The sequence below is a fragment of the Leucopleurus acutus genome (assembly GCF_964270905.1).
Source record: "Leucopleurus acutus genome assembly, chromosome: 10".
NCBI lineage: Eukaryota > Metazoa > Chordata > Mammalia > Artiodactyla > Delphinidae > Leucopleurus > Leucopleurus acutus.
In genome coordinates this window covers 81,716,606-81,728,492 of record NC_139153.1, presented here as the reverse complement: position 1 = coordinate 81,728,492, position 11,887 = coordinate 81,716,606, and the positions used below count along the sequence as shown (strand labels likewise).

The 11,887-nt window shown below is 55.1% G+C and overlaps 2 protein-coding genes across 2 annotated transcripts; one reads left to right on the top strand and one right to left on the bottom strand.

Moving 5' to 3' along the window:
• Window positions 1–815: 815 nt before the first annotated feature.
• Window positions 816–3,543, top strand: EGFL8 (EGF like domain multiple 8; the record flags this gene model as incomplete). Its single annotated transcript, XM_082848918.1, has 8 exons — window positions 816–916; window positions 1,130–1,252; window positions 1,360–1,472; window positions 1,573–1,668; window positions 1,775–1,945; window positions 2,036–2,115; window positions 2,193–2,346; window positions 2,644–3,543. The coding sequence occupies 8 exons, from the start codon at window positions 816–818 to the stop codon at window positions 2,691–2,693; spliced, it is 888 nt and encodes a 295-aa protein (XP_082705044.1). The 3' UTR covers window positions 2,694–3,543.
• Window positions 3,544–3,989: 446 nt separating this feature from the next.
• AGPAT1 (1-acylglycerol-3-phosphate O-acyltransferase 1) lies at window positions 3,990–10,061 on the bottom strand (the record flags this gene model as incomplete). Its single annotated transcript, XM_082848646.1, has 7 exons — window positions 9,960–10,061; window positions 5,944–6,140; window positions 5,583–5,716; window positions 5,137–5,312; window positions 4,886–4,981; window positions 4,689–4,761; window positions 3,990–4,174 (listed from the first exon to the last, which is right to left on the bottom strand). The coding sequence occupies exons 2-7, from the start codon at window positions 6,129–6,131 to the stop codon at window positions 3,990–3,992; spliced, it is 852 nt and encodes a 283-aa protein (XP_082704772.1). The 5' UTR covers window positions 6,132–6,140; window positions 9,960–10,061.
• Between the last annotated feature and the right edge of the window lie 1,826 nt (window positions 10,062–11,887).

The following is an 11,887-nucleotide window of genomic DNA, read 5'->3' as shown; positions in this document are numbered from 1 at the left end:
TTCCAAAAATAAGGGGCCTCATAGGGTTGAGAAGAGACTTCTGAGGGGCCCTTTGCTTGGCTGGGGCGGGTGAAGGGAGTGGGATCTGGACCCCACTGAACTGACCAAGCTCCAGCTGTGGAGGAGGCTTGTGGGAGGGGGCAGGAATGGGAGGGCTCTGTCTGGCCCGCCCCTCCTCTCCTTTGCAGCCAGCGCAGCCCGCCCACCAGTCTGAGCTGCTGCTTCCGAGGTTGGTGGCCTGAAGTCTCCAGGAGAGGGGGAAAGACAGGTGGGGAGAGAACGTCAATGGGGAAAGACTGGGGGTCACTCAGAGTCTTAGAGTTGAGTGTGAGTTGGGTGTGTTGTCTGAGTGAGGGGAGTGGGTCCAGGGTGTATGTGGTGGTGTGGGTGCGTGAGGGTAGCAGGAATGTGTTTAAGGTGGGGTTTCCAGGTGTGTGGGTGTGTACAAGGTGTAAAGGGGTGTAATGGTGCATATCTGATATTTTGAAGGTAGGAGGATTAGGATGGAAGAGGGCACGTCAGAGACAGGAGGGTCATGAGGGGAGGTGGAGGGAGTGTGTCGGGCTGTGAGCTTGTATGGTGCTGCATGGACCATGATGTGCTAAAGGAAGGGGGGTGTTAGTTAAATGTAACTGCGGGTGTAGACAATCCTGGTGGCTAGTACAAGTGTGCAAATGAATGTCCTGCCCCACTTAAAGGGCACCAGCAGACTGCTCTTGGAAGGGTTGGAACTGGAGAAGTTAACAGGAGAGGGGAAGGACCTCCATTAACCTCTTCTTGCCTGCAGCTGGCAGAGTCTGAAGTCAAGGAGAAACATGGGGTCCAGGGCTGAGCTGTGCACTGTCTTAGGCGGACTCTCATTCCTCCTGCTACTGATGACAGGCGAGGGGGCCAAGGGTGGATCCCTCAAAGAGAGGTGATAACAGAGGGGGCAGGGCCAGGGGTGAGGTCTTCATGAAACCTGCTGGGGCTGGGGTTTCACAGGTGGCAAAACAAAGTTCAGAATGGGGGGGAGGCTGTCATTTTTAGGGAGGGTGGGGCCTCAGTGGAGCCTGAAGGGAAGTGGGGCTCCTGGCTCCCCAGGGCCTGGCCCACTCAATGCCTCTCACTTTCCCCCGCATGGGTGCAGTCAGGGGGTCTGCTCCAAGCAGACGCTGGTGGTCCCACTCCGTTACAACGAGTCCTACAGCCAACCCGTATATAAGCCCTACTTGACTCTCTGCTCTGGAAGGCGTGTCTGCAGCACCTACAGGTGAGGGGTGGGGAGCCTGGGCTCTGGGGTCTCTCAAGAGGAACGAACCCCCAGAACCGGGACCAGGACCCATATGCCAATGTCCAGAGCCCGGCGCTGTGTTCCAGGACCACGTACCATGTGGCTTGGCGGGAGGTAAGGAGGGAGGTGCAGCAGACCCACGCCGTGTGCTGCCAGGGCTGGAAAAAGCGGCATCCCGGGGCGCTCACCTGTGACGAAGGTGAGGCTGGGTCTTCCCAGGCCTCGGGGGAGGTGCGCCCGGCCGGGCTGGAGAGCCAGGCCTTCCGCTCGGTTCTGAACCCCGCTTCCTGCGCCCGCAGCCATCTGCGCCAAGCCCTGCCAGAACGGAGGCGTCTGCGTCCGGCCGGACCAGTGCGAGTGCGCCCCGGGCTGGGGTGGGAAGCACTGTCACGTGGGTGAGTTGCCTCGCCCTCCCTCGGGGTGACGCCAGAACTTCCCTACCCGCTGTGGTGCCCACCTCCGCCCCGCCCCCCTCAGCCCCCTCCTCTTTCCGGTAACTAGACGTGGATGAATGCAGGGCTGGCGTCACTCTCTGCTCGCACGGATGCCTCAATACAGCAGGCAGCTTCACCTGTGGCTGCCCCCAGGGCCTGGTGCTGGGCGCCGACGGGCGCACTTGCGGAGAAGGGGCCCCAGAGCCCCCAACCAGTGCCAGCATCCTCAGCGTGGCCGGTGAGTGGGTGGGTGCGTGGGGCACGCGGAGGGCCGGACCAGAGGCGGGGCCGGGGCAGTGGTCACTCTCGGCTCGCTCCTTTGTCCCAGTTCAGGAGGCTGGACACGATGAGCGTGCCCTGAGGCGGGAGATTCGCGAGCTGCGAGGGCGCCTGGAGCGGCTGGAGCAGGTGAGTGGAGATGCCTGGGGCCAAGTCTGGGTGGCAGACCCCACCCCCAACACCCTGAGGTGTCTCTTCCTTTGTAGTGGGCCAGTCAGGCTGGAGCCTGGGTCCGAGCAGTGCTGCCCATGCCCCCAGAAGAGCTGCAGCCCGAACAGGTGGCAGAGCTGTGGGGCCGAGGCGACAGGATTGAGTCTCTCAGTGACCAGGTTCTGCTGCTGGAGGAGAGGCTAGGTGCCTGTGAGTCCCCATGCCCCTCTCTGTGGGGACCCCCATCTCCCAACAGCTGCCCCCAGCTCTTCCAGACACCTTTTCCCAACCCAGTTTCCTCTTGTCCAGAACCTCTTCTCCTCCACTCGCTCACCCCAGGCCTTCCCCAGTCCCGCACTTTACCACCCCTTCTCCTGGTCTGTCTCCAACTTGGTGGCTCCACTTATTGGTGAGCGAGACTGTCAATCCTTCAGTGTCCAGGGCCCACTCCAGGCGTCCAAGAAGTCCACAGTCAATGTGTCTGCCTGTCTCCTTGTCATTAACCAGGCTCCTGCGAGGACAACAGCCTGGGCCCAGGCCTCAATCGGCGGAGCTAAGGAGCCCCTGCAGAGCCCCTGCCCCACTAATTTATACAGAAACTGGACCCACTAATCCTCTGGGATGGGCCGGCTGGGGAGCTGCAGAGAAGGCTGTCTGCCGCTAAGGAGCAATGAACAGTGGAAACTTCGGAAAGCTGAAGGAAGGAGGAAGGCGGGTTGTCTTGGCTCCGGCTGGGGCAGGGGCCTGGAGAAGAACTGCTTTTTTAACTCCTTAACAAACGCAGCCAGAAAGTGCCCAGATCTCTCTCAATCTTTATTCTCGGTTTCTTGCTGTTATCCAGATAATTAATAAAAATCAACCACGCAACACTGGGTCCCACCCTCTCCTTTCGCTCCCAGCCCACCTCCGTGGTTGTGAGCACAGGTCTGGGGTGGGAGGCAGGGAGTGGCTAATGCCACAGGGAGGAAATGAAAACTGGCTCAGAGAGGGGAAGCCTCAAAAGAAAGAGAAATAAATTAAAAGCCCTCCCATCCCCTCCAGCCAGGGTTCAGTTCCTTTCCCCAACTCCCCAGGGTGAAGTGAGTGCAGCACCTGATGTCTGCCTCTTCCCCTTGTGTCTGGTTAGAATGGTACAGCAGGGCTGTAGGGGGCTTGGTGGGGCCAGGACCACTGAACAACTATACCCAGGGGATGAGGGGAAGCAGAAATGTGGCATCCAAGAGTGTGCTCAGCCCTGGGCACTTGGACAAGGGCAGGGATGAGACCTCTGAGTGACAGAGTCCAGCCCCCACTGACAGGAGGCTCCACGGGAAGGAGGGAGAAGGTGCTGAGGAATGTTTCCAGGATGAGCCTGGGAGAAGTATTCCAGGCATCAGCTTCCAGCCACAGCGTGAGGAGTCGTCCTCACAAATGGATGAGTCCACTGAATCCGTGGACATGGGAGTGAGAAACTGTCCCGCAGGACGGATGAATCCACTGGCCAATGTGGGGTGGAGAGGTAGAGAAGACCACAAAGGAAGAGGGCCCACTGGGGACAGAATGGAGTGTTCCTACCCTCGTGTAGGCTGAACCACTGAAGATGAGGGGGAGGCAACTGTCCCACAGACAGGATGGCACGGAAGGTGGGGTTCAGAGTGGAGGCCGCACCTAGGCAAGAGTCTGTTGGGGGGCGGTGCTGGGAAGGGGGCAGGGAGCGGTTCTGTAACCACATTCACTTCAGAAGTTGAAGATTCCAAAGAAGAGAACAGGTGGGGAGAGGGGAAATGAGGAACAGGGCTTGGCCCAGCTTCGGGCCCACTGGGCTGGTAGGTGTGGAGACGGCGGTGGGGGGTGGGGGTAGATGGGAAGGGAGCTCAGAGCTGGGCCTCGCCCACCCCTCCAGGCTTCTTCAGATAGTCACCACCACCCCTGCCATCAGTGGAGATTTCCCGGAAAACGGTGAGCATGGAGTGTCGGACTGTGTCGGCCAGAGCTGGGACGTCATCTGGTGTCAGCCCTTCTGTGGGCACTGGGGGCAGCACCCGTACCTGACATCGCCCTGGGAGGGGGGTGAGCACCATCATGGCCTGTGTACCGGGACTCTGCCCACAGGTGGCGCCTGGCTTCCGAGCTCTCCTGATGCTTAGTTCCCTGCTCAACCTTTCAGTTCTCTGCCGTGGACAACTCCCCCTCAGCTTACCAGCTGCCACCTGTTCTCTGAGGCCCTCCCTCGCAAAGCCTTCCCCAGCCCCAGTCCAGGCACCTCAGCACCCTGCCGGCCCCACTGTCTGGGTTTAGTGTTCACCGCCGAATGCTGTAACTGCGCACACAGGCTTTATCTTTCCGGCTAGACAGTAATGGCCTCTCTTGGAGGGACCAAGTGTTACCCATCTAGCAGGGTATAGGGGTGCTTAATAAATACTTATTGGCTGATGTGGGGTCACTTTAGATAATCCTGTGGACATCTCAGTGCTGACGCTGACTGAAGCTCCTGCCCCACGGGGATGTCCCTCTAGCCTCTCCCATGGCCCTTCTGGCCACCCCCGAACCCCAGATCTGCACAGAGCCCTCACCTGAAGTGAAGCGGCGCTCCTTCTTGCAGTAGAAGTCTTGATAGGAGGACATGACTATGGGAACAATGGGAACCTGAGGGAGAGGAAAAGCGATCAGCCCACGGCTCCCTTCTGAGGTGCCCAGGACCAGCCTCTGCCGAGAGAGGAAGGGATGGTGGGGGCTTGAGGGGCAGTAGTGGACGGGAAGGAGTAATCACCTGGGCCTGCACTGCGAGGTGGAAGGCGCCACGTTTGAAGGGCAGCATGGAGCCATTGTGGTTTCTCGTGCCCTCAGGAAAAACCCAGACCCGTACCTGGGAAAGAAAGAGAGTCAAGGAAGACACACATATGGAGGGATCAGAAAATGGCTGTGATGCTGTAATGGGACTTGTGAGGCCTGGTGGCCCTGCACATCAGTTTATTTACAACTATTCTACTCCATAACCCCCATTCCCCCGGGGTGACTCACATCCTGTGTGAGCAGGGTCTGGGCGACCTCAGACATGACACTGATGGCATCCCCAGTGCGCTTCCGGTCAATGAAGATGACTCCCGCCAGCCAGCAGGCCAGCCCGGCAGAGCCGGCCCACAGTAGCTCGCGCTTGGCAATGGGCACACAGCGGCCTGGCAGTACCTCCATCATCCCTAGGGCAGAGGTGGGGGTGGGGTGAGGATACCTCACCCAGGTCATCACCCAGGGACTAGAACTAAAGGAAGAGGCAGACCTGGGGGTGAGGGGTGGGGAAGCCCCAGAAAGTAAGAAAAGGTGACTAAAGGTGTATTATCTTGCTTATGAGGGCAGCTCTACCCCAGGCAGAGGCCTGCAGGGGGAGCAAGGGGGCAACACCCCAGGTGAGGGAGGGGATCCCAGGGAGGGCTGCAGGAGGATGGGCGTGGCTAGGGGAGGCTGCTCACCAAGCAGGTCGAGGGAGCTCTGGTGGTTGGAGACAACAACGTAGGGCTGTGAAGGAGGGAAGTGGTGAGCCCCTCGCACCTCCACTCGGATCCCGTACAGGTATTTGATGTGGAGCAGCATCAGACGCAAGATCCTGTGGAGGTTCCACAAGGCAAGGGGTTCCCGCGGGACCTGCTGACGTCCACCTGCAGGCCCCAGCCCCCCTCCCCGGCCCCCGTCTTCCTGGGCATCTTTGCAGTCTTCTCCGCTTCCTTGTCCCTGGGCTCGCTCAGTGTCTCCTACACACTCAGTGCCCTCCCCAGCCCCTGCTTGCTTCTGACCCTAAGGTTCCCTCATCACCCAAAACCCCTTGCCCCTCACTTCATGTTCTCGACGTTGCGTCCTCGCACGGCACACACAGGGATGGCGAGCACAGCCAGGAAGAGGATCCAGCCATTGTAGAAGGCCATCTTGAAGAAGTACTTGGCACTGGGGCTGCAGAACCACAGAGTGGGCAGCAGCAGGGAGAGCAGCAGCAGTAGAGGCCACACCCCTGGCCACAGCTCCATTCTGGTCACCTGCAGGGGACGGGGCGAAGGACAGAACCAGTGGGCCTGGTTCCTGGATTAGGGACGGGGCGGGCAAGGTGCAGAAGGCAGGGTCTGGGGGGCTCTGGGGGCCAGGGCTCCCATTAAAACCTGTCCAGAAAGCCTCTCTAGGATGGGGGCGGTGGGGATGGGAGCTCAGGACTGCTCTCCCACCCCTCTCCCTGAAGGATCCAGATACATTCAGACATGAGACACAAGATATGGACATCCACAACTCACAGACACAAGACAACAACAGGACATTAATAATAGCTAACGCTTGTAGCTGGTAAGTATCTTATAATCGTCTATCCCTCTGCTGTCCAATATGGTAGCCACCAGCCACATATGGCAACTGAGCACGTGAAATGTGGCCTAGCCTGCACTGAGGGGTGCTTAGAGATATAAAATACACATCAGATTTCAAAGACTTTGAAGGAAAAACAGAATGTAAACTATCCCATTAATAATCTTTTATACTGATTACATTGTGAAATTATAACCTTTTGGACATACTGGGTTCAATACACTAAAATTAATTTCACCCTGCTACTTTTACCTTTTTTATGTAGCTACCAGAAAATTAAAAATTACACATGTGGCTTGCATTATAGTTCTGTTGGACAGGGCTGGTCTATATACTATGTTAAGTCCTTAAATATGAAACACCCGATTTACATTTTAAAGGAGACAGACCCAGAAAGGTTAAAAAACTTACCTGAGGTGATATGACTCCTAAGAGGCACTTCCTAGCTTAAAGCTAAGCAGCTTGTGCTCCTAACCACTTGGTTATGCTGCTGCCTGTATATATACACACAAATGCACACATAGCACGCAGCAGATACAGTGGAAATGACAAAACACAGACATTCTCCGGGGCTGACTGGCAAGAATAAAGGCTCTTGTCACTAACGCAAACTCAGACACACACAGCCATACAAAGACTGACCTGTTCACACACATACGCAAACTTACAGTCACACCCATGACCGATAAAGGATGGTAAATTCATACCCATTAAAACCCCTCTCCACCCAGGCAGGCTCCCTGTTCCCAGATAAACCCATGGACATACCTATATCTATTAATCCTGCTTCCACGAACAGGCAAACAAATCCCACCACCCACTTCCCTCCCTCCCAGCAACACTGCAGGCAATGTGGTCAGACATGCAGTGTGTAAGGCTTCACCAAGCGAAAAAAGGAGGGCAGAGAGTAAAAGGGTCATTACGCCACCTGCCCTGGGAGAGGAAAGAGTTCAGGAAGAAGAGGCTCTTCCTCCTTCCTCCACTCTGCCCCATGGTTTGGGGCAGGGTCACAATTCACACAAATGGTGTTCAGGCAAATATCTGTCACTTGTATCAAGGCCAAAGGCACGCGCTTCCAATGACAGAAGGGCTGTGCTCCAAGGTAAGTCCATTGCCAAGGGTGAAGGTAACAGGTGATAGAGGAAATGGGACTCTGCCAGCTCTAGGACAATAGGCTTTCTGAGTTGCTTCATCCTACTGCCCCCGCAAGTTGGAACAAGCGCTTCTCCCCTGGACTATTTGCAACAGGCTCCTAACTCTTCCCCTTCAATCCATCTTCCACATGGCAACCACAGATGTTTCTGTGGCACAGATTTGAGCATCTCTCTTGCCCAAAGGCCCTTCTTGACAAGTTGACTTCTGCTTACACCTTTGGCCACAACCCTACAAAAGCCTTTTCGCTCTAGTCAAACTGACTTACTTCAGTTCCTCAGACACACCATTATCTTTCACGCTTCTGTGCCATGAACACGCTGTTCCCTTTGGCTGGAATGTTCTTCTGCCTCTTCACTTGCCTTATACAGTTCAGTGTCACTTTTTGGAGGTCTTCCTGAACCCCTCCAGGCCTGTGTTTTCATTACACTTTTACCTTGATCACTGATTCTCCAAGTGCAGAAAAATAAATCCTTGGGCCTCATCCCAGATTACTGAATCAGAAATTTAGGCCGTTGGGCCCATGCATCTGTTTACTATTTTAAACAAGCCATCCAGGTGAGTCTGATGTGCACATAAGTTTGAGAACCACTCATCTTGACACTAGACAGGGTGTAACCACTTGAGGTTATCTTTGTTTCCCTCCCTAACGTGTAAGCAGCTTGAGGACAGAGATTTTCTTATTCCCAATGCCCAGGACAGAAGGAAGCAGGGAAGATGCTCAATAAACATTTGCTGAACAGATTATAAGGCTGTGTACATACCCACATAGCCATAATTATTGAGACAACAGTTCTGAACACCAATCAGATAGCTACCCTCTTGAGGACGATTAACTATGAAAAGAAAAGCCACCAAGAAAGCAATGAGCACACCAGGCTAACAGTAACCTACTCTGGATAAAAATACACAATACAGGGTCACGGTGAAGGCAGGGTGACAGCAATCTAGACAAGATGGCACATACAATCTTGCACACAAGAGAAACATACAGAAAGGGGATTAACATGCCACAGGGGAAAGATGCCGCTGTCATCAAATACATGCCAACAGTGCAAAGAGCAGGGGACAGATAATGTACATGGCAGAGCTGACGCTGTGCTATGCATTGAGCTCCATGGACACGGACTGTTCACAGGCACCGGATGTAATGTGTATGAAGAGACACAGGCCAGCGGGGTCAGCAAGGTCAGGCGCATGGGGATGGTTCTTTAGGGACATGGAGGCCCAGTTACCTTTTCCTCTAATATGTGACATTAAGTGACTCTCTCCAGAGCAGGGATGTCCGAGGATTTATAAGCACAATGGAGTGCCAAGTGAGTTAATGAGCATACAGCTCACAAAATATATTGGCAATAAAATTATGAAATAAATAGTATATGTAACCAGAAGCACACAAGCTGTGGACGTGTCACATCAGCACATTATGCGAAGGGGCACACATGTGTGCGGTGTGAACTGGGACTGGGAAAACACATGCAATAAACAGGCCAATACGATCACAACATGAGTGTGCGCTAGTAGCTAAGCCACGAGATCCCACACACGAAGACGACTGCATATGGTGGGACTATGCACATAACCGTGAGTCCAAACAAAATAAGGTATGATCTCTACATGCTAAAGTAAACATAAGATGTGCAAGAAACATGAAACCACATAACAGATGCAACAGATGAAAACACACACATGTGAACACGTCAAGACTGGACATGAGACACGGACGTAAGATATGAGAACAGGCAATTCTGATGGAAGATAACACATCATTTCTCCACAACCCATGGAGAGCACAGGACAAACTAGCCACACACAAGCCATAAACCACATCAAAGGCACACCCACTCAATGTAGAAAACATGGTCCCCCACAAGGCATCTGTATGTCAGTAAGGGTCGAACACAGCATGGAGGCCACTGAGAAACAAGAGGTCCCGTGCCTTGAGAGAAACAGGTGTCTCAGGGCATCCCTAGGAAGCAAATTCTGCTGGGGAAAGGAGGGCACTAAACTGCCTTCTGCCTGCCACTACCCCGCAAGGGTCACGTGGGGCCAAAGGGCAAGAAAAGGAACTGGGGAAGATGTTGGGGCTTTCCTCTCCAAGATTCCCTGTCCACACCCCCATCTCAAGTTCACAAGGTCTCCACCTCTCCTCCCTCGTGTCTCTTCCATCCTTCCTCCCTCTCAGGCCCCCTCTCCTTTCCCCAGCAACCCTCTCCCAAGTCGGCCCGTATCCTTTTCCCACCAAGCCTCTCCCCTGCCCACCCTCCCAGACCCAATCTTTCCCCATCCCCTCCTCCACATCCCTTTTAGCTCCCTCCTCCCTCCTCCTCCCATCCCTTTCCTGCCCCCACCTCAGTGGGGTGGGGGGCCTGGGGGGCTGGCCCCCTCCCCAGCCAGGCTGCGGCAGCGGTGGTGGCGGGTGGCTGTGTCTCTGCCTCAGTCGGGGTGTCGGTGCCAAGGGGGCGACAGGATTTGGGGGTGTCCTAGCCCCGGCCGATGGAGGGGAGGTGAGAGTGGGAGGCTGGGCCCATAGCGGTAGGAATGGTGGGGGGTTGTCCCCCCAGCTCCCTCCCTCCCTCCCTCCCTTCCTGCTGTCTCTCTGAGGGCTGGGGCTGCTGCTGCCGCTATCCCCCACCACCCCTCCCCACGCCCGCTAGTTTCCGGGGCTGGCCAGGAAGTAGGGGGCGGTGATGGGCGCCCTGTTTTGCCAATCGCCTCCCGGGGACCCAGGCATCTCCTCCCCACATCTTTCAGTCTCCTCTTGCTAGCTCCACCCTACGAGAGCTCAGCTGGGCTCCGTCTCGGTCTCTCTGGCTTTTTCTGGCTCCAGCTGCACCTTCTTTTCTCCAACTTCCTTTCAGCACACATGGCTTGCGTGTCCCTTGGTGCTGTATTCCTTCCTTGGCCCGTTCCTTCTCATTCTCCATCAGCTCTCCTCTTATTGTCAACTTGTTTCTTTTTTTCTCCTTAACTCCCACATCTGCTGCTTATTCCCTCCAACTCCAACCCTTTTCCATCTCCCTCTTCCTGTCCCCCCATTCAAGTCCAAATATTTATCAAGCACCTACTATATGCCAAGCTCTGAGTTCTTCACCTCTCTTCTTTTTCTCTCCAGGACTCCATCTCACCCCACCTCACCCTCCAGCCCTCTTGTCTGGTTTCTGCCCTTTGTCCCTGCCACTATCTCCCAGCAGTCCAGCTCCCTCCTCCACTGACCTCCTCCCACCCCCCACCCCTTCCTGGTCTTTGGAGAGAAGGGACATTCTCAGGCCCTCTCCCTGCCCGTTTCCTTCTGTGATGTACTTTAACCTCAGTACCTTTTCTTTTCTAGTTCCTTCCTTCTTATCAGTCTCCTTACTCACCCAAGCTGAGACTACCCCTCTCCTCAACGTAGAAAAAATGTACTCTTCTTCCAGTGGAAACTGGGCATTAGGGTTGCTTTCTTGAAAAAATAAGTGAGGAAGAATGCTGATTCCTCTGGGATAAGCATGCCTCCTTAATTTTGTAGTATGTACCTAGCTCTCTCTCCAGCCCCTGCTGCCCTCTCCCCCATACTCCCATCATCCCCTTATCAGGATCATTCCATCACTCCTCCCTTCTTGGTCTCCACTTCTGCCTCTCAATAGGGTTTTTCCCTAAACCTCTACACGCTTCCCGAACACTAACCTCCCCTGCCGTAGGCAGCTCCTAACTTCTCACCGTTCCTCACTGAGTCACGTGGGACCTTTTATCAGGATGTTGTTGAAGAACCCTCAGCTTGTGTCTGGCCTCCACCCCCGCTAGATACCTTTGCCCTGAAAGAGTTTACACGCCCTGAGGAACAAGATGTAAAGAACACTGGTAATGGGAGGACTGTTACCTAGTTCTGCTCCTTGAGCCACAGTGAGGGCCAGTGACTGTAGAAAAGGCCCAAACTCGTACGAAAGGCCCAAACCCTGAAGCAGCTTGCCCAAGTCCCAGGGGTCCAGCCCAGGAGGAAGACCCCAGTTCTGCGGGGCACAGTACAAGAAGGAAGGGGCGGGCCTAACCCCTTTCCGCCGCGGGTCGCCTAAAAGGGGGTGGATCTTGCCTCTTCACCCACTCACAAAGGGGTGGAGCTAGACCTTTTCGGCTCTTAAGGTTTAAAACGGTGTCTAGGGCAACTCTGTTTTACTCTGTGTCACATTAAAAAGGGGATGGGCCTTTACTTCATTTCTGCTCTGTAAATCACCTAAAGAGGGGCGGGCTGAGTCGTCCAGCCGAGGGAGATGGGTTAACACCAGCGCCGCAGATCGATGCT